At 33.9% G+C, this 22,449-nt stretch overlaps 3 protein-coding genes and 1 pseudogene across 3 annotated transcripts; 3 read left to right on the top strand and 1 right to left on the bottom strand.

The window, feature by feature from the left end:
* The first annotated feature begins 447 nt into the window (after positions 1-447).
* LOC112723242 (probable protein phosphatase 2C 2) lies at positions 448-2,670 on the top strand (annotated as a pseudogene).
* LOC112723240 (dihydrolipoyl dehydrogenase, mitochondrial) lies at positions 2,092-5,748 on the top strand. The gene is made up of 2 exons (XM_025774506.2): positions 2,092-3,851; positions 4,266-5,748. Exons 1-2 carry the CDS (start codon positions 3,573-3,575, stop codon positions 5,514-5,516), a joined length of 1,530 nt encoding a protein of 509 aa, XP_025630291.1. The 5' UTR covers positions 2,092-3,572; the 3' UTR covers positions 5,517-5,748.
* Positions 5,749-6,048: 300 nt separating this feature from the next.
* LOC112723243 (uncharacterized) lies at positions 6,049-8,556 on the bottom strand. Its single transcript, XM_025774507.3, has 5 exons — positions 8,322-8,556; positions 7,607-7,687; positions 7,365-7,489; positions 7,065-7,250; positions 6,049-6,806 (listed from the first exon to the last, which is right to left on the bottom strand). Exons 1-5 carry the CDS (start codon positions 8,332-8,334, stop codon positions 6,438-6,440), a joined length of 774 nt encoding a protein of 257 aa, XP_025630292.1. The 5' UTR covers positions 8,335-8,556; the 3' UTR covers positions 6,049-6,437.
* Positions 8,557-16,965: 8,409 nt separating this feature from the next.
* LOC112723239 (transcription termination factor MTERF15, mitochondrial-like) lies at positions 16,966-18,338 on the top strand. Its single transcript, XM_025774505.2, has one exon. The coding sequence runs from the start codon at positions 17,072-17,074 to the stop codon at positions 18,179-18,181; it is 1,110 nt and encodes a 369-aa protein (XP_025630290.1). The 5' UTR covers positions 16,966-17,071; the 3' UTR covers positions 18,182-18,338.
* The last annotated feature ends 4,111 nt before the right edge of the window (positions 18,339-22,449 follow it).

Below are 22,449 nucleotides of genomic sequence, written 5' to 3'. Positions count from 1 at the left end.
TTATTTATAAATTTTATATGCTTAGAAAGGTAATAATTCATGCTAATAAGAATTACTTATACGCAACATCCACAAAAGCTACCAAAGACACGAAATGCTAGGAGCTTAGCCGCAAAGTTAAACATAAAAAAAAATGCACTTACTGATTCATTAATCTGTGGGTAAATTAACTTAACTTTGTTCAGAAGCATATGCAGGGATATTCTCGTAATTTCCGTTTTAAAAAAATAAAAGAAATAGACTACTGAATCGAATCTACTTGGCCCATGAGAAGAAGCGTGGCGAATCTACGTACCGTTCCTCGTTTGACAAATCTACCCTTCACTCGAACCCCGAAATCCCATAAAAAGTAGATTTTCGGGGTTATCCGTAGGGGTATAACGGAAATTTCGTCTTGCGCCCACTGACTTGTATATAAACCGCGTCGTAGTTAAGCTCCCTGGAAGTACTTACGCAGAATTCGTTGCAATTTGCAAAGCAAGGAAAAATAAGAGAGAGAGAGAGAGAGAGAAAGTTAGAGAGAGAAACAAACCCTAATTTTGTTACTGTTGCTGTTGTTGTTCTTCTTCTTCTGCAAAGGAATCCCAATTCAGACCCAATTTGAAGGCTTTAGGATTCAATTAGGGAAATTTGAGAACCCTAAATTCGTTCCCGAAAACGGCGTTTGAAGATGATTGTGAGCCAGAACATGGTAGCGGAAGCGGAGATTATCTGTAAGCAGAGTATTCCGATGCTGGACATGAAGTATCATCTGTGCGTGACGCAAGAACAAAACGTTAAGATTGAGGTCTCCCAACCTCTCCTTCTGTCCCCATATTTGGTCAAGTACGCTTTTTTTTGTTCCCTTCTCAATTCCATTCTACACATACTTATCCCTTTAAATCCCTCAGAATAAAAATTAGGTTTTTTGTTTCAATTGGGATACGTGCTTTGGTTAAGGAATCTGGTGTTTCCTTTTATTTGTTGCGCCTCTTAATTTTCTGGGATGTTTGTTTCGTTGATTATTCTGTATTAAGTATTCTGGAGTTAGCTGTGAATTTGCGTTAGTTAATAGTTAATTATCAAATCTGAAATCGGTATTATGAATATGATGATGTTTTTATCTTATTTCAATTGGTGGATGTGGTGAAGTTTCCAGTGTTTTGCAGAGATTTGTGAACCGAATTTTGGAATATAGTGTTTTACTAAATACTAATCGAGCCCCAAAATAAAATGGCTGAAAATTTTAATCACTTTTTGCTGGTAGGCTCTATGAGCTTTAGTGATCAGGCTTATGTTCTGTTTGTTTCACCGTTTTTGTGTTGATGTCTAACTGAGTATTGTATTTGTGTTAGGGTGCATGCTCTGAGGTTCAAGATTCCATTTTGGAGACTCCTGTGATTGAGTTTGTTCCAAATGTGCGTTCTGGTAGCTTTGCAGAGATTGGACCACGCATATCTATGGATGATGAACACATTCGGATAGATGATCTAGCTGGCCACCTTGGATTTGTGTTCAAGTGTCCAATGCCGAGTGCATTTTATGCAGTTTTTGATGGGCATGGAGGGCCTGAAGCAGCTGCTTTTGTTAAGAGGAATGCTATGAGGTTATTTTTTGAAGATGCTCATATGCTGCAATCATATGACACCGATTCACTTTTTCTGAAGAAATTGGAAGACACTCATCGGAGAGCTTTTATACGGGCAGACCTTGCCTTGGCTGATGAACAGAGTGTTAGTAGTTCATGTGGGACTACAGCATTGACTGCCCTTATACTTGGAAATCATTTGCTGGTTGCCAATGCTGGAGACTGTCGAGCAGTTCTTTGCAGGAGAGGTACGGCTGTAGAGATGTCTCAAGATCATAGGCCAAGTTATTTGCCAGAAAGGAGGAGAGTGGAGGAATTGGGCGCCTTCATTGATGATGGATATCTTAATGGCTATCTTTCGGTAACTCGTGCCCTGGGTGATTGGAACTTTAAGTTTCCACTTGGTATTGCATCCCCTCTTATAGCAGAGCCAGATGTTCAACTGGTTACTTTGACCGAAGAGGATGAGTTCTTAATCATTGGGTGTGACGGGATCTGGGATGTTATGTCCAGCCAAGTTGCCGTTAGCCTTGTTCGTCGCGGATTAAGAAGGCATGACGACCCACAGCAAAGTGCCCGGGAACTGGCGAAGGAAGCATTGCGCCTAAATACATCAGACAATCTCACTGTGATTGTCATATGCTTGTCCCCTGTCCAAAGCATTGTTGAGTCATGTTCTTCGCCCTGGAGAAGAAGATTCAAGGCTTGTAACCTGTCTGAAGAGACCCGAAATAGATTGAAAAGCTTGTCAGAGTAAAAAGTGGGATTGTAAATTGCAATTCTAATGATTCAGAAATGTTCCTTTCATTTGAAGATTAATCTGTTCTTTTAGGCTTTCAGAGTTAAAAAAAAAAAAAAAGAAAAAAAGAAAAAGGCAACCAGCAGTTTTGTAGGGATAGAAAGGGATATTTGGTGGAGTTAGGGGGGAGACCTATTTAATTGGGAGTTCTGATTTTCCAGTTTATGTTGGTACATGAAGAGACAAGTGTAACTAATTTTGGCGGAGTAGGAAGGGTCCCTCGTCATCGTTGTTTTGATTTTTTAGCCCCTTGCCTTGTTAATGCTTTTTGGTGTAAATAAGATATGAACTAGACTTATCATCATTCAGCAATGCTTTGCTCTTTGTAGTTTTGCATGAAAACCCCATTCTTACATTCTTACATTATTATCTAGCATATCACCTTGAATGGCGATTTATTTGACACGTTATAGTTTCGAATCTTGGTTGTGTTATTATTTGAACCTTTTATTGCTGTATGTATGTATGTTTGCTGGTGGGGCTAACCTAGCATGGAGGAAATATCATCCTTTGGCACTCTATGATGATAATATGATTAACCAATCCCTCATCCCATCTTTTCTGAGGATATTTTCTTTGTCGTGTATAAAATATAATCAAAAGGATCACGTGTGTAGCAAATGCAACCAATTGTGATTCATATGTTGTCCGTTTGTATTGCAAGGAAGGTGTGGGTAGCACTGCATAACCTTTGCTAAGGTAAGGTAAGGTGTATAAGGCCGTTATTTCCTTATTATCCATTTATTATAGTAGCCCCTCTCTACACTTCTAAATCAAAATGAATGGTTTAGCTTTATTAACAACACAACCAAATTTTCACTTACCTAATTATCTTACCTTAGTAATATTAACTTTGTAATTCGCCTGCTACAACTTTTAATTCTCATTTTATTCCTTTTATTATAATATATATAAGAGTGGCGTATTGTAATTTGTGAGTCCAAGCTTTGCCTTTAAAAAAGCACAGCTACCAAAGAGAATATTTCAAAGGAAACATTATCATCATCATCAACGGTCCAAAATAGCTGCCACCAAATAATACATAATAAATAATCAGAAAACCCCGAAAATGAAGGGCCGAGATCGAATCAAACACTAATTTCTTTTGTTCTGTGTTTCACTGTGTTGTGTTTGTGTTAGGTTAATAGGTTCAGAAAAAGAGGAGGAGAGAAAGTGCGGTGAGTCGAAAAAGAGAAGAGAAGAAAAATGGCTTTGGCGAACTTGGCGAGGAGAAAGGGTTACCAGCTTGCGACGAAGAGCGTGTCATCGGAGACGCTTAGATACTCTCTCTCGCTCTCTTCGTTCATTAGGTCGAGAGGATTCGCCTCTGGATCTGACGAAAACGACGTCGTCGTCATCGGAGGTGGCCCCGGCGGCTACGTCGCTGCCATCAAGGCGGCTCAGCTCGGTCTCAAGACCACTTGCATCGAGAAGCGCGGCGCCCTCGGTGGCACCTGCCTCAACGTTGGATGCATCCCTTCCAAGGTCCTTCCTTTCCATTTCGATTCCTCTTCTTCCTTCCCAATCAATGAACTTTCGATTGCTTCCCCAATTCTATTATAATTTTCATAGCTTTCTCGGAATTGATTGCAACTGTGCTCATTAGTCACATTCTGTTTTACTTCTGCTCTGCTTTAGATTTGTATGTTGCGTTATTTTTACACCTGCTTGTGTGAATGAGTTAATTTGATTCATTAAGATCATAGTTAAGGTATAAGCATTCATAGGAACTGGATTATCAACCTTACGAAATCAGTTTCGTAGATAGCTTAAGGCGAACTAGAAAGGTTGTAATACTTTGTTGAGGTTTTAATTTGCTTCCATGTGTAGTTCAAGAATACTTGTGGTATAATTTCTAACCAATCTACTCGTTTATGGTTCCTTCATATCTTGGTGTAGGCGCTCTTGCATTCTTCCCACATGTACCATGAGGCCCAACATGCATTTGCCAACCATGGGATCAAGTTCTCCTCTGTTGAGGTTGATTTGGCAGCCATGATGGCTCAAAAAGATAAAGCTGTTTCTAATCTTACCCGGGGTATTGAAGGTTTGTTCAAGAAAAACAAGGTGAGCTATGTCAAAGGATATGGTAAATTTGTTTCGCCCTCTGAAGTATCAGTGGAAACCCTCGATGGTGGGAATACTGTCGTGAAGGGCAAGCATATCATAATTGCCACCGGTTCAGACGTGAAATCTTTGCCTGGTGTTACGATTGATGAAAAGAAAATTGTATCATCTACAGGAGCTCTTGCTTTAACTGAAATCCCCAAGAAACTTGTGGTCATTGGGGCTGGCTATATTGGCCTAGAGATGGGATCGGTATGGGGCCGAATTGGATCCGAGGTGACTGTTGTGGAGTTTGCACCGGATATTGTTCCATCCATGGATGGGGAAGTTCGCAAGCAGTTTCAACGTTCTCTTGAGAAGCAAGGCATGAAGTTCATGCTGAAGACTAAGGTGGTTGGAGTTGATACTTCTGGGGATGGCGTGAAGCTGACCCTTGAACCAGCTGCCGGTGGTGAACAGACCACGCTTGAAGCAGATGTTGTTCTTGTATCTGCTGGCAGGACTCCATTCACTGCTGGACTTGCGTTAGACAAGATAGGAGTGGAAACAGACAAGATAGGGCGTATTTTGGTAAACGAAAGATTTGCCACAAATGTTTCAGGTGTGTATGCAATTGGAGATGTAATTCCAGGCCCCATGTTGGCACACAAGGCAGAAGAAGATGGAGTTGCTTGTGTTGAGTACATAGCTGGTAAGGTTGGCCATGTGGACTATGACAAGGTCCCCGGTGTTGTCTATACAAACCCGGAGGTCGCATCTGTTGGGAAGACAGAGGAACAGGTAAAGGAACTCGGTGTTGAGTACCGTGTTGGGAAGTTCCCTTTCATGGCTAACAGCAGGGCTAAGGCAATCGACAATGCTGAAGGATTAGTAAAAATATTGGCCGAAAAGGAGACAGACAAGATATTGGGAGTGCATATTATGGCACCCAATGCAGGAGAGCTCATCCACGAAGCAGCAATAGCATTGCAGTATGATGCATCGAGTGAGGACATCGCACGTGTTTGCCATGCACATCCAACAATGAGTGAGGCTGTGAAAGAAGCCGCCATGGCCACCTATGACAAGCCAATTCACATTTGAAAAGCCAGTAGCTTCAAAATTCATGTTTTCATTTTTTTTTCCCAAGAATTTTACAATGACTTGGAGATGATACCGTCTTGTTTGTTAAAATCAGATTCAGGTGTTCAAAATACGAATTAGCTCTCTTTACTTCCGTGCATAATAAGGGGAATGGTTGTGCTGTTTTATCCTTGAGTAATACATCTATACTCTTCTGCTTGGAGCAGTAATGTAATTTCTATTTTTAATTCAACGACAATCTCACTGACCTTTTTTTCTTTATAAGATATTTTCATCTACCCGTCCGGTTCTTCCGATTTGCTTCTGTTGTCAGTGAATCCAGACTCTCAGAAGAGTGCATAAAATGTCTCGGCATAAAAGTGGCCGAAAATTGAACCATTGAACAACTAAATTCCATGGTGGTTTTATTTATCAAAGGAATTCAAACAAGCAGAGGTAAAACTGGCAAAATTTTGTATGGGTTTCGGTTATTTCGTTGCTAAGAAGAGATGACCAATAGAGAAACCAACCATCAAGAACTAGCTGTATGAAGTTAGCATTAAACTCTTACAGGATTCAAATTTAAAATTTAATGTCAATGTTTTCATCCGAGAATAAGTGCATTGCAGAAACATTGGGGTTGGGGGTTGGTTAATTGGCTCTACACAATATTTAAAGAAGATACTTAAAAGTTAAGGCTATAAATCAAATTATGAATTTACTAGTCTTTTAATAAAAACAAGAGAGATTCATTGGGTGCATGTCTTGCATCAGTTGGAAGAGTCTGATCCTTGTTAAATAAAATGGCCATGCCCCAATCAATGATCATAGATCTTACTCTTAGGAGATCAAGACCTTCCCAGTTCCCAGGAACAATAGCCCCTAGAAAAACAACTCCCAATTGAACCATACTTCAAAGATAGGAATTCTATACTACTTCCATCATTCATATGGCTCCTCTCGCATATCTGGCCGCTTCCTGGCTTGCAAAGCCAGTCTTGCATCTCTCTCCCTCTCAAACTCGCGGTAATCTGTTCGCTGCAAGAAGGAGACCTTATCTAGATACTGGTCTGAACTCCTCTTGTAAGCATCAAGCTCCCCTTCCAGTTTATTTTCTTCCTTAAACTCTCCCCAGTCCATTTTGGTCTTATCAAGTACACTGAGCTTTTGCTTCTTCTTGATTTGTTCAAGGACAGCATCCACCGCAGAAGGTGCAGCAACTTTGGCTCTTTCCATTGCCTCCTTCGAGTCAAAATCTAAGAGTTTCTTTACTTCAATGTCTTGACCAGCAAAGTCCCGAACCTCAGTAATCTGTGAAAGGAAACAGATGAACAAACAGTGACGGGTCATGCAATTGGCACTGGTAAAATAAATAATTTTGGAACGACATATAAGACATACAATTAAAGCCAGAATTATTTCAAAGGCTTCATGCTATAATTCAGGGATGTTAATATATAAATCCTTAAAATTTGGAAATTTAGAACATGAGGAAATAAATCAATGCACAATCCCTCAAGTCTTCTATGAGTTTTCCCCTACTTTTGGGTCAAATGAGAATGTGCTTACCACAAGTTTTCCCCTGCCAGAGGAAGAAGCAGCAGCATCATCTTTCACTGCTGCAAGAGCATTAGCAGCAAGCTTCTTGGCTTCATCCCTTGTATTGCTCTGCTCCATTACAGTCCCATTACAGGAAGCGGCTTGCCCAACAGATTCAGTTGCCTTTGGTGCTAACCCCAGATATGACAAACAATTCTGTGTTCAAAGTTATTAAATTTGGAAGTTATTAAACTCGTGCTAACAACAGCTAAAAGAACTTTATCTAGAAATCCCATGGTTCATAGACAGAAAGCAACTGTAAGGTCTTACAAAAGCTCCCTTCTTTGCAGTTCTTTTTCCAGTGGAATTAGACTTGCTTGTAAACCTTCTGAGGATATCATTAGATACTCCTTTCTTCATTTGTCCCCACATGGCATCAACTTGAGCTTTTATTTCTATCAAGACATGGACAACATTAGGGAATTTGTCACTACAATCATCAAATCTCAAAAATCATCGAGACAGCCATCCCGAGGAAAACTTAAGTTAAACATAAATTCCGAAATCCATACTTGTATCATCCTGCTGTTTTTCCAGGCTTGTCCCTGGAACAGATTCTTTGACAAACTCAGCAGAATTTGCATTGATGGTATCTGAAACACGAAAAACTAAGCTGTTATCCAAAGGCAAATCCATCTTATATCCACATATCCAGACAGATTATGATAAACTACAACTCTACAAGGCATGCTCCTTGAGCCACAAAACCACAGATTTTCACTCGTAAAATTTGATGAGCTGCTTACATTAACATAATTCGAAGTTCCCGGAACAAGGACTTATAAAAACGTATATATCCAACCACAAAGTACTTACCTTCACCTTTCCCCAAAAGTGTAAGCAATCAATGCAAATAAAAACGAGCCTACAGCTAGAATTCAAACCATGGCAGCATCCACCAAGAGTAAATCAAAACTACAGTGGCCATAGAAAAAGAAAAAAAGGTAAAATTTGTTTATAAATTAGGGGTTTTACATCTGCATTAGCACCTTACATACTTAAACAGTTCGAGTCTCACCCTACCTCAACACCCCCCTAAAAAAACTTTTTAAATATATAAAAAAACTAATCAATAATCACATATCGAGTGTGTAACGAAATCAGCTAAATGAATAAATAATGTGTTAGAATCCGATTGAGGCATAGATTCAAAATTTATCCTTTATGAAAAGCAGAAGAGAAAGCATGCACGCACGCAGCTTCAGAGAGAGAGAGAGAGGGTTTTACCAGCGGAGCTCATCGCTGCTGCGAATTGAAATCGAGGAAGCTAGGGATTTGGCTGTGTTGAGACTTCAACGAAAAAAGCACTGCCTCAAATCTTTTTGCCCTTGCTAATTGTATTTTGTTTTTTGAACGTTCAATCTTTATGTTAATAAAAGAAAGAAATACACTAATACATATGTGGGAGGTTTGAATTCTTTCATATCCAATCCATATGCCTGCGATTCACTAATTTTCATTTAAAATTAAATTTGTGTTTTAATTATTTTTAACAATGAAAGAAAATAAACATCCTTTTTTTAATATACAAAAAATTTAATTTTAATTTACTGATAGTATAATAATTACATTCATTTTTTTAAATAATTATTTATACAATTAAAATAAAATATGATTATTTTTTGTTTTTTATTTATATAATATTTTTTTAAATGACTATTTATACAATCAAAATAAGGTTAAAAAATTTATATATGATTAATTTTAATGTGAAATACAAAGTATTTGATTATTTTAGTGTTTTACATAATTGTGATAATAGCACAAAACGTCAATGACGTTTTATAATAAAATAATTTTTTAATTATAAAAGAACAAAACGTTACTGACGTTTTGTAATAAAAAATATTATTTTAATTATTAAAAGACAAAACGTCATCGACGTTTTGATAAAAAAATATTATTTTAGTTATAAAAATACAAAATGTCATTGACGTTTTGTAAATAACCATAACAATGTTTAACACATAGTTTAGTCCATCACGAAAGATTTCACACTTAATAATACAATATAAAAAATAAAAAGTTCTCAAAATAAAATATGGTTATTTTTTTTTACTTATATAGTTAAATATAATTTACATCAAAATTAAATTTATATACAAAGCCACCTTAATATTTGCCTATTTGCTATATACTAATTTATTTTTTATATTAGAGTAGTAATAGTATTTTTTTTTAATGTAAAATTATTTAATTAAAAAAATAAAAATTAGACTGTCTAATTTATTTTGAAATCTAATTATTCCACTTTACTGTACTGTGTTTTAGCGCGTTTTAATTCAAAAAAAAATTGTTATGAGTACAGAAATTAAATTGTTCGATTTATAAACATACAAAAATTAAACTATCATACAGAAATAAGACTATTTAATTTCTATTAAAAAAATTAAAAAATTTGAGATACACAAATTGAATACTCCAATTTATCATTATTTGTATACCTTCTATAATTTCTCTTTTAGGGAAAAACATTAAAAATTACGATATCATGAATTAGGGGCCATCTAGTGTACAGATGTGCCTGTACAGATTTTTGTTCTTTTGTGGCTGAAAAAGCGTGTCATTAAAAGTGTTGCTTAAAGAGAAAGTGTTACCCTTAATCGTTAACTTGGCTCTGATACCAAATTTTAAAGTCGTCTTTAAAGTCGTCTTTTCTTTTAATTTCTTTTTCGAAATTTCTATTAATTCTTCGAATAATTTTCCAATTCATAATAAAAAGTATTGACCGTATTACTAGTATTTATACTTCTGATTTTTATAGTTTTTCAGTCTTGTTTTAGTTTATAATATTCTTTTTTGCATGGATTATTGTATATAAAACCTTTTATCTTTAATATAATTTCTTAAATCCTCAAAAACTTCTTTTATTTTTACATTTTCTGTTATTTCTAAATATCTTTTTAATTTTTTAACTTCATTTTCCATTTTTTCTTTTAACAGTTTTAATTCTTTTAAGTCATAATATGGTTTTCCAAGCATTTATAAATTTTTTAAGTTTAACTCCAACTTGTTTATATTTATTCTTGTTTCTATCCTTTTTATTATAACGTCATCAATTTCTATCTGAAGATTATTTAATTCCTTTTATACTTCTTTATTTTACTTTTTAATTTTTTCGCTCTTTTCCTTTTTATTTTATTTTCTGGTCTTTCAATCTTTGTATGCTTCATTATTTATCTTAGAATTTTTGCAAATTCTATCATCGATTCATCATTATTTTCTAGAGATTCTATTAATTTTTCTAGCTCTTCGACTTCTCTTTTTAACTTGTCATAGATTGTTTTTAGAGCTTCAAATGCTCTTCGATTTATTTCAGAAAACTGTAAATAATTCAACCGATTTTCTCTTTCAAAGAGCTCTTGTTTCTTGTCTTGATAAGTTACATATATTTTTTCTTTATTTATTGTCATAATTTAATGTTTAGGGTTTCATTTAATTTTTCGACCTTTTTTGTTAATTCTTTTATTTCAGAATTTTCTTCTTTAATCTTTAACTTGGATAAACTTAAAGGGCTATTAATTTTAGATTCTCTTATTTGAAAATTCGATGAAACTAATTTTCCTGATGGTTCTTTTAATAATAGAACTGGGTTTTCAATAGCTTTATATTTTGGTATTTCTGTTTTTACAATTTTCTGAAATAATTCATCAACATAAATTCTTTCTCTGTTTTTAAATATTATACTATGATGGCTATTTGTTAAAGCATAATTTATTGCATATGTAATTGAAAATGGTTCATCGTCTTGTTCCATTAGATTCTTTCTGTGAAATTTATAAGCCAAACTTATAGATCTTCCAAGATTTTCAGTTGATAAAGGTATAGCATATCCAAGATGGGCATTGAATTTTACATTTACATTTGCCAAGTTTCCATGAACAATTCCAATTATTTGATCTATTGGGTCATCAGTAATTCTTTTATCACAAATCGCTAAGCTTATTGGTGAATTAATTCCTTTCATATATGTAGATTTGATTAAGACTTGTATAGTACTAATATGAATCCATCCAATTTTCGATCTCTTTTGTTGATCTTTAATTTTCCCAATCTGTTTACTCAACTCTTCATCATTTATCAAAGCTATTTCAAGTTCTCCATTAGCAGATTTTATCTTTATAGGGCTTTCAACTTGAATTTTTCCATAGTATATTATATTTTTTCTATTAAAAACTTCTTTTAAAAGATTTTGTTTATTAAAATTTCATTTGATTTGAGGTTTAATTCTGTTTTTAGAACAGCCTATTTTTCGTTATCTAATAAAGCAGTTAATCTATAATAATCAGATTCTTCTGTTAATTCTAAGCTTTCTAAATAATTCATAACTAAGAGATTAGGATAAAGGCGTACCTTTCTGGAGAAAAACTTCCTTTATTTAGTATATTTTACATAAGATGTTTTTATCTCCAGAGGGGAGATTGTAGATACTAACTCCAGAGGGGAGTTTAGAATTGGTTTTCCCTAAGGGAATTCTTCTTCAAACTATAGAATCGCCTCAGCAGCTTCCTCCTTGCTCTCCTAGCATATGAGTACTCTTTGCCTCCTGCTTTCTATGGTTTGATGATTTCTACAATTGCCTAAGCAACCTATTTATAATGGTTGGGTCTGATGGACAATTCCCATCCTTACCCTTCTTATGACGTCATTGTTTATTATCTTGCACCAGCTACATTGTTGGTGCTCTATGACCTAAGCGCTTACGTCATTATGCAATAATGTTGAGAGAGATGCTTCAGATGTGCTGTCCTCCTCTTTCATTATGTGGCCTTCAGATGCGTTGTCTCCTTCCTTTATCATGTGGGTTGATTCCGTTTCATTATTGCTTTCTTCAGATAACTCTGAGACACATAGCTGGCACTTGTGGTCTTCTCTGTCTTTTATCAAATAGCAGAGATTCCTTTTTATCCCTTCGGAGAGCTTTTCTAAGAGTCCAGATAAGTTGTAGAATGCTGATTCAAATTCCACTAAGAGTCTCATCTCTCTTTCTTCGATTTCATTCCTTTTACTGGACACAAGCAAAGTATTTCTGCTTTTATAATTGATTCTTGTGTGAGATTCCCTTGTTATCTTTTGAGTTCTTTCGAAGACCCTTGCTAGTGTGCTGTCTAGTCTTCCTTCATGACTGTAGATTGTTAAATCTTGAACTTGATCAATTGGTTGAAAATTTCCTGGGAAGACGGACATGAAGATTACTTGATGTGCTGGAACCAAACATTCTTCTTCTTCATTAAAAATAGGTTGACTATTCGTAAATTTTAGGGATATATCCCTTGGATTTACGTTGTCAATCATATTTTTAAATCTCTTTACTGCATCAATGAATCCTGCAGGAAACTCACTAATAATTTTCAAATCATTAAAAATTAAAATTGTATCAATTAATCCATACTGGAAAAACTGATAGGTGTCAGATGGGGAAGCATCTGGAAATATAACCAGCTTTGTTAGCTGTTCTTTGGCAATAGGATAATATCCCAAGATTGCCCTTTTTTCTTCAGTCCAATTTAGAACTATGTTAAGGGTTTCTCTGAGATTTGATCTACAGACCCTTTTCTTTTCCTTGATTTCAGCCCTTGTAGGAATGTTTCTTATTATTCCTGTTCTCTGGGTTTGAATTGGAGCTTTATCTGCTCTTTTTAGGGTTTGCTCTGGATGAAGAGCTTCATATTCCCTGAAAGATTCCTTTGCTTCTTCTAGTGTTAAAAATCCTCCTTTATGAATTATCCTTGATTGATGTGTAAATGGTGCTGCTTTTTCCCAGGCATCATATACTCCTTTCATGGGGCCATTATAAATTACATAATATTTTTTATCTTGGGTGGATTTTTTGATAATTTCAGCAATTGTTTTATTTTCTGGAATTTTTTCTTCACCTGATTTGTCCACCACGCTTAGCTGGCTGAACTCTGATGGTTTTGATTGTTGTGTTGATTTCATTGCTTCGATGGCCTTCTTGAGGGATTGGATATGTGTCCTTATTTGCTGACAATGCTTGCATTTTTCAAGTTCTTGTTCGTATTTCTGAATTTCTTGATCTAATACGTTGTAGACGAACTCCATTCTCTTGTTAATGTATCTGCAATAACATTTTTGTCACCCTTAATATATTCAATTTTTATTGGATATTGTAACAAAAATAATTGTCATCTTACCAATCGTCCATGATTATAATCAACTTTTAAATTATATCGTATGAAACCTGTTAGATAATTTGAATCTGTTCTTAATGTAAATTCTCTGGGTAGTAAATCAATTTTCCATTTCTTAAGAGATTTAATTGCTGCTAGAGTTTCCTTTTCATGAGTGGTATATCTCCGTTCTGTTGGAGTAAAAGTCCCTGAAATGTACCTGTAAAGTAATTCCTTTGGGGAATATTTAGAATCTAGTGATTCTTTTTCTTGTTCCAAACTTTTTATAGCTTTCTTAGCTTTTAGACATCCTGACCATGTTATGTCTGAAGCATCTGTTTCTACTATTAAGTAGTCATTTTCTTCTGGAATATAAAGTTCTGGAAGTTTTTCACATAATTCTTTAATCCTTTGAATTTGCATACTGTCTTTTTCATCCCATTTCCATTCTTTTTTAGTACTTATTTTTGGAAATAAGCTTTTAGTGTATTCTGTTATATTCTTTAAAAATCCTTGATCAGAAATATAATTTATACATCCTAAAAATCTTTGTAATTGTTTTCTATCTTCTATTTTATTAGGAAATAAATTTACCTTTTCTAGGACATTTGGCTGAAGTTTTAGTTTTCCTTGAGTGGATCGAATTAATCCAAGAAACTCTATTTCTTGTTTTGCTATTCTTGCTTTCTTTTTGCTAAGAACTAGTCCTTTTTCTTTACATCTTTCTAAAACTATTAATAATTTTTGAAGATGATCTTCTTTATCCTGTTTTGTAAAAATTAGTATATCATCAATGTACACTAAAACAAATTCATTTAATTCTTTTAGATTTTCTTCTATAAATCTTTGATAAATACCTGGAGCTTGTTTTAATCCGAATGGTAATACATTCCATTCATAGAGTAACACACTTGTTGATTCTTTTGTTGGGCAAGTAAAAGCAGTTAGTTTCTTTGTTTCTTCGTCTAAACGAAGTTGCCAATATCCTGATTTTGCATCAAGAGATGAAAACCAAGTTGCTCCTTTTATCTTTTCTAAAATAGAATCTTTTCTTGGAAGTTTATGAGCATCACCAATAATTGCTTCATTCATCTTCTTATAGTTAATAACCATTCTTCGTTTTCCCCTTTTAATTTCATTATTGTTTTTGACATAAAAGGCTGGAGCCGCATGATGACTTTTACTTAATCTTATAATTCCTTTTTCCAAAAGATCTCTACATTCTAAAGAGAACTCTTCTCTATCTCTTGCGGAATAAGGAATTTTATTTGGAACATTTATCTCTTTTGTAGGATCTTTTAATTTAATGTTTACTAATTCGTTATTTGTATTTTTAATATCTAAAGGATTTTCAGCACAAATTTCATCCAAAAGTTCCTCTATCTTTATTTCAAGATTATTTTTTGGAATATTTATCTGAAAGTATAAATTTAAATAACATGTTTCTAATATAGAAAATATTTTAAATTTTAAGATCTTATCTATAGTAGTAGTTGGTATTTTTATACGTTTTGATTTTTGATTTATTGAAGAATCGTGTGGAGCTTTTAAAACTATATATGTTAATTCTTGAATGAATGGATGATATAGTTTTAAAAAGTTATTTCCTATGATAAAATCCATTCCAGAGTCTAACATATATATAGATGGAACAATGAACCTATAATTTTGAATAAAAATTTCAGTCATCTCTGTTTTTTGGTCAATTTTATGTATTGATTTGTCAGCTATTCTAACTCTTAATGGTTTCTTTAATTTTTTCCAATCAAGTTTTATATTTGAACTAGCAAAGCATTGTGTTGCTCCAGAATCTATAAAAGCATTTATAAGTTTTTCTGTTATTTTTATAGTAATAAATGTGGCATTATTACTCAGTCTCTGAGTCTGTTTCTGAGACATATTCAAAAATATAGTCTAGGTTATCATCAGATTCCTCTAAAGGTTCCATAAAACAAGACTTAGCAATTTCTATTTGTTTAGTAAGATCTTTTTTATCCTTCTTTTTCGGACATTCATTTGCATAGTGTCCTTCTTCTTGACAATACCAACACTTACAGTTTTCTTTTTTATTTGGGCAATAGTCACTTTTTTGCCTTTTGTTTTTATTGTTATTTCTTGTTCTAAAATACCTCTTTTTTCTCCAGTTTGGATAGTATTTTCTTTTTCTAAATTGATATTTTCTTTTTCTCTGAAAATTTTTATTAAGCCTATATTTTTGGGGTATCTCTTCATTATCCTGACAGCAAATTCTAATTATATTTGCAAATCTTTTTTGAGTGGCTTCTTGCATACAACGTTCTTTTATTTCCTCTCTTATTGCAGCGGTTGCTCCACCAAAATTATTTTCAATTGTCCCTCTATTTATTTCTCTTATAAATCTTTCCAATTATAAATTCATTAGCAGGATATGGAAGTTTTGTTATATACATACTAAGATAATGATTTTTATCTTCTTCTTTTAATTTGTAATAATGTATTCTATATTCACATATATAAGATTCCACATTACATAGATCATATATCTGGATATTAGCTAAATGGTTTTTTGCTTATTGATATTCCTTATCATAGACTTCTTGTCTATGATCTATAATATTTTTTTCAAAAAATTCTTTATATAGAATCATCATTATATATAATATCTTATCATAAGCTGTTGTTTTTGTTGCTAAATCTTCTATTATTTGGTTTTCTATTGATGTCATATAATCTCTTATAGTTTCTTTAGTATGAAATCCTATATAATTCCAAATATCTCTTCCAGACAATTCACTAAGTTTTGGATTAGTAAAAGCTTCTAATAAAAAGGAATTCAACCAATTTTCGAAAATTTCTTTTTCATTCTTTTTACAGTCTAAATCAAGCATTCTTTCTCCTTCCATTTCCTGGATTTTAGGAACGTATTTTGATGGTATTTTTGTATATTTTGAATCTTTATTTATAAACCCTTTTTTAAAAGCATAATTATCAAAACCTGTTTCCCATTTATATTGAGATTGGTTATCTTTAGATGTTCCAGCTTCATTTTTTACTTGTATTGAAATTGCTGGTTCTTCGTCACTTGAATAATCTAGGATGTGTTCTTCATTTTCTATATTTTCAGAATTTACTAATTCTTCTTCTATTTGAAATCCTTGTTCCATCATATTATTTTCTTGAGCCATTTTTAATTGTTTAAAAAGCATTGTAACTTCTTCTAATTTTTCTTTAATATTTATAATTTTAGTGGTGGTTTTACTTTTAGATCTGTTATGTTGATTATATTTTGAAATTTTTCTTCTTTGGGATTCTCTTTTTCTTTATTTCTTTAAAATTTTATGGATACTAATATTTCTTCAAGCATATCTACTATAGAATTTAATTGTGGGTTAAAAGTATGATAAAGATGTGGGGAATCATTTCTATGGTAACATTTCTTAGAAATTCCGTGTGAAAAATAAATTTTTTCAGGTTTTTGAAGTCCTTCAATAAAACTTATAGTAAAATAAAGATTTTGAGAAAAATTATTTTGTATTGATTTTAAGAATTCGGTGTCATTACAGTTAACATTAGTTAAAATCATTAATTTTTGATCTATTAATTTTGATAACTTGATTATTTCTTCTCTTAAATCTTCTAATTTACTTTTTTCCATTAGGTGACACTTTTCTTTGTGAAGAGTTACGGTTTAAAATGTGACTTTAAAAAGTGTGGTATAACAAATCTTTAAATCTGTACCAATTTGGCTCTGTATACTAAAATTCACCCATGTATATCACTACTAGTTTGGTTTGAAGGGTTAGGGTTTTTTAATCGCAATTTCTGGTTCTGAAACTCCTCCGAATTGATTGAATCCTAATTATCTTTATGATGTACATATCTCGATTAGGAAGAGCTACTGTGTACCCATTTGCATCTGCAATCCAGAAATGCCACCTTTTTCTTTTCCAACGCTCACACTTGATCTCAACCACTTCCCAACCAGTATCGTGCCTCACAGATAAGTGTGAATTCTCCCAAGAATCTGCTCTCAAATTATTCAGCAAGGTTCGTTTCAATTCCATCAGACCCAGCAAGGCCGATTCAATCATCGCATTTTTCAGAATCCACGGTTTCTCAGATTCCCAGATCACCAAAATAACAACTAGGGTACCGGCTCTCCTACGCTGTAACCCTAACAAAAGGATTTTACCAAAGTTACAATTTTTAGCCTCCAAAGGTGCTTCTAACTCTGACATTCTCCGAATTGTAACTGGCAACCCCGAATTACTGCTTCTTGGCCTCAAGAACGGTATAGTTCCTGCTTTTGATTTGATTAGGAGGTTCTTATCCTCTGATGAAAAAACCATGAATTGTGTAATTTCATCCCCTGCATCCATGGGTCACTTCTATGTAAGCAAGAATGTGAAATTGCTTCTTGATGAGGGCTTAACTCATTCCCACATTAAGCGCTTGTTTCAATGCAGGCCTTCTATATTAGCCAGTTCTAATTTGTGGAAAACTGTGGCAGAAGTGAAGAAATTAGGGATTGATCCTTCTTTGATGAATTTCAGTGTGGCATTGATGGCTAAGAAGGCTGTGGCGAAATCCGGGTGGGATGCCAAAGTTGAAGCCTGTAAGACTTGGGGTTGGTCGGAGGAACAGTTTTCCGATGTGTTTAGGAAGCATCCGCAGATCATGCTTCGGTCCGAGAAGAAAATCATAGCAGTCATGAGCTTTTGGGTTGGTAAGCTTGGTTGGGATCCTTCGTTGCTGTGCGTGGCGCCGGTAATCTTTGGATTGAGCTTGGAAAAAAGGGTTATTCCAAGGGCTTTGGTTGTGCAGTATCTTCTCTCCAAAGGTTTGATGAAAAAGGATGCTAGCTTAGCTACACCATTTTATCTGACTGACAAGAAGTTCCTGGAAAGATATGTGACACGTTTTGAGAAGCATCATCCATCTCAGCTATCAAAGCTATTACATAGCAAAACATGTTAGCATGTGATTGAACTGTGTCATTTGTTAAGTTAGAATCTTTGTAGACCTTGACACAGTTGTAGACTCTTCACTCTTGATAATAATGATGTAAGAGTTGCAGTGATTAATTGTTTAAAATTTTTATGTGAAATGAAGTGATTAGTGCCTTTATAATGAATTTGGAGAAAGGTTAGCCTTGTTACTGGCTGACTTGTATGAAAGGAATTCTATTGTTACCATGATATTCACACTTGCTGAGAAGAAAAGTTAATCAACAAAGATCTTTGAGATGTTGTCTGTAGTGATTAGAGCAGATTTGGCAAAAGAATTTCGGCTAAGACTCCTATTAAGTTGATCTATGCATACTAATTTCTAACTTAAAAATCAGCACAATAGAAAATCAAACCTATCATACTAGAATAATTAAGCCTCAAAATAGTAGAATAATCAAATTTATTTACAGCAGTATAATAAAAAAAATTGATATGCTAAATATGTATTTCTATAGATAATGGCTAATTAGTGGCTGATTTTTTGTATTCACTTAACATAATTATAAAAAGAACTATTTCACTATTATTTTTATTTCATGTCAGCAGGCCAACTGATTTAATTTCTTAGGGTCTATTGTTTGTAAAGTAAATGGTCAAATCTAAATTGGTCATCAAATTTTTTTTTTTATCAAATTTGTCTTTTAAAAATTGTAAGTAGTTATCATTAGTCTTTTCGTCACTTGTTAGAGCTTGCTGATAGATATATTAAATGATGCTACAAGACACACCTAATCAGATTGAGGGATGTCAATGTTTTAAAGTTCCCTTTAATTTAAAATTGATTGATCTAATTACATAAATTTGTCAATGTAGTGTTAGTGTTATTTATTGTGCCACATTAGCAAATTTTGACGCCATCAATAATAAAAGTGATTGGATAACTAATAAGACTAACTTAAAATTATTGAAAAAATTGATTAAATAATCTTTTGAAAACCAATTTGAATAATAAGAATAAATGTGATCGTACCTTAGTGATGGGAGTGAATTGAATAAGGTATGTTGCTCTTGGACAAACACTTTTTAATTGAGGTTCACCAAGGATCGAACTCGATCTTTTGAATCTAAAACGCAAATACATGTTTTAAAAAGAGAGACAAATATCTTATAACCTATAAGAGTTGCATGACAAGCATTCAAATCGACTTCTTCTTGTTGAGGAGAGTCGACTGGAAATTTTGCATTAATCGTAAAATTATCTCGGAAGAGAGTTTGACAACACAACATAAGGTGCTCGTCATGGATTTCTGCATTGAGCAAAAGTTGAGGAAAAGACATCATACGAAGAACCGAAAGACGAGGTGGTGGCGGATGAAAGGTGAGGAATAAAGAAGCTCCCTAAGACGAGTAGGAGAAGAGGCAAAGTGGGGGTGAGATTGGAAACGTGGAAGAGATGTGGAGGGAGATGACAGAAGTTATTAGAAGAACATCAAAAGAAAGCTTTGGTGAATCTAAAAGAATAAGACCAAGAGACAAGGAGTCCTGGTAGTGGAATGCGAGTGTACAAAAAAAGATAAAGATAAAAGGGAGTGTTTTAAAGAGTGATTTTTATGCTGCAATACAGATAATTGGAAAAAATATAAGGCGACTAAGAAAGAGACAAAAGTGGCTATAAGTGAAGTAAGAACAATAGCATATGAGGGTCTCTACCAATTTTTGGACACGAAAGAAAAAGAAAAAAGTATATATAGAATCGCAAAGAGCCATGAAAGAAGAACGAAAGATTTGGATCAGGTTAAGTGCATAAAGGATAAGGATGGAGATGTGCTAGCTCAAGAGGAGAAGATTAATGAAAGGTGAAAGAGATACTTCTACAAGTTATTTAATGAAGGACAGATGACTCTTCCGAACCTTGGTCGGTTATGGACAAGGGAAGAAGATCAAAACTTTGACTACTATCGAAGGATTCGAGACTTCGAGGTAAAAGAGGTTCTAAAGCAGATGAAAAATGGCAGAGCAGTAGGATTGGAAGGGCCTAAGAGGAAAAGGCATCAACTGGTTAACCAAGCTTTTTAATGAGATTTTAAGGTCAAATAAGATGCCTGATGAGTGGAGAAAGAACACCTCCGTACCTATCTACAAGAATAAGGGGATATACAAAGTTGCAAAAACTATAAAGGGATCAAACTCGTGAGCCATACCATGAAGTTATGAGAAAGGGTGATAGAACAGAAGTTGAGAAAAGAGACACAAGTAACAAAGAACCAATTTGGATTTATGCCAGGCAGATCCACCACCGAAGGGATATACCTATTAAGAAGGATGATGGAGAGGTATTGTAATAATAAAATGGATCTACATATGGTGTTTATTGATTTGAAAAAAGTGTACGATAGGGTGCCATGGGAAGTCTTATGAAAGGTTTTAGAAAACAGGAGAGTAAGGATGGCATATATTCGGGTAATTAAAGACATGTATGACAGACCACAACTAGTGTGAAGACTCAAGGTGGTGTGACAGAAGAATTTCTTGTTGGTATAGGATTACACTAGGGATCATCTTTAAATACATACTTTTTCACATTAGTTTTAGAAGTACTTACAAAGTACATCCAAGAGCCTGTGCCATGGTGTATGCTTTTTGCCTATAATATCGTCTTTATGAGAGAGTCAAGGGAAGACCTAAACAAGAAGTTGAACTTATGGAGAGAAGCTCTAGAAGTGTATGGTATGCGCATAAGCCGTAGTAAGACGGAATATATGGAATGTAAGTTCAATTTGAGAGGGGAAAACCCTAATATAGAGGTGAAGATTGGAGAAAATACCCTACGAAAAGTTAAAAGTTTTAAGTATTTTGGGTGCATCATACAGGATATAGAGAGATTGAACAAGATGTAAATCATAAGATCCAAGTAGGTTGGTCAAAATAGCGGAGTGCATCTGATTTTATATGCGACAAAAAAATGCCTTTAAAACTTAAAGGTAAATTCTATCACACTGCTATAAGACCAGCTATGCTTTATGGTACGCAGTGTTGGGCGGCCAAATGGGAGCACGAACATAAGTTGAGTGTGACAGAGATAAAGATGTTAAGAATAGAAGAGTAGTCATACGCGATTAGATAAAATAAGAAACGAAGATATAAGGGAGAGGATTGGAGTAACACCCATTGTGAAAAAGATGGTGGAATCGCATCTCAAGTAGTTTGGACATGTGAGAAGAAGATCAACAGAACACTCAATCAGAAGGGTGGATGAAATGGAAGATGGATAAGGGACGAACGGCAGAGGAAGACCTAAAAAGGACTTGTTTGGGTGAGCTTTTAAGAAAAGATCTTTTTTCGAGTTATCTTTTTTTAAAAGATCTTATAGAGAAGTAAAAGTAATTTTATGTTTGGATATCTCATGTAAAAAGGTCTTTTTATCTATCAATTATGTTTGGGTATAACAATATAAAAGTACTTTTTTGTTTATTTATTACATGAAAAACATCTTTTTTTTAAGAAAAAAAGATCTTTTAAAAAAAGATGTAAATTACAGCTTCTCAAAAAAGATCTTTTTTTTATTTTATTAGTGCTTTTACTTTTACTACTAGAAATTTGCCAAACACGTTAAAAAATAAAAAAAGATCTTTTTTCAATGAAAAAAGATCTTTTTTTAACAAAATAATGGCGCCCAAACATGCACAAAGACTATCTATGAGGTGGTCAAACGAAATATACATATAAACGATCTCTGTAAACATAATATATGACAGAGTACAATGACATCGTTTAATTCATGTAACCTATCCCACCTAATGGGACAAGATTTTATTGTTATTATTGTACACCTTTTACAATTTTAAAAATACAAAAAATTACTATATTAAAAAATATCACTACCTTTACTTTAATACAAAAAAAAACCCCTAAATTTGTTCAAATGATTTATCCAGCGTTTGCCGTTGGGTTTGTGGTTTGATTAGTTTTTTTTTTTTCTTTTTTATCGCAATCTCTGGTTCTGAAACTTCTCCGAATTGATTGAATCCTCTTTCATTATCTTTATGATGTTCATATCTCGATTAGGAAGAGCTACTGTGTACCCATTTGCATCTACAACCCAAAAATGCCACCTTTTTCTTTCCCAACACACACGCTTGATCTCAACCACTTCCCAACCAGTATCGCGCCTCACAGATAAGTGTGGATTCTCCCAAGAATCTGCTCTCAATTTATTGCTCAAGGTTCGTTCCAATTCCATCAGACCCAGCAAGGCCGATTCAACCATCGCATTTTTCAGAACCCACGGTTTCTCAG

Source organism: Arachis hypogaea, chromosome 11 (genome assembly GCF_003086295.3).
Source record: "Arachis hypogaea cultivar Tifrunner chromosome 11, arahy.Tifrunner.gnm2.J5K5, whole genome shotgun sequence".
Classification (NCBI taxonomy): Eukaryota; Viridiplantae; Streptophyta; class Magnoliopsida; order Fabales; family Fabaceae; genus Arachis; species Arachis hypogaea.
This window is presented reverse-complemented; position numbering and strand designations above follow the sequence as displayed.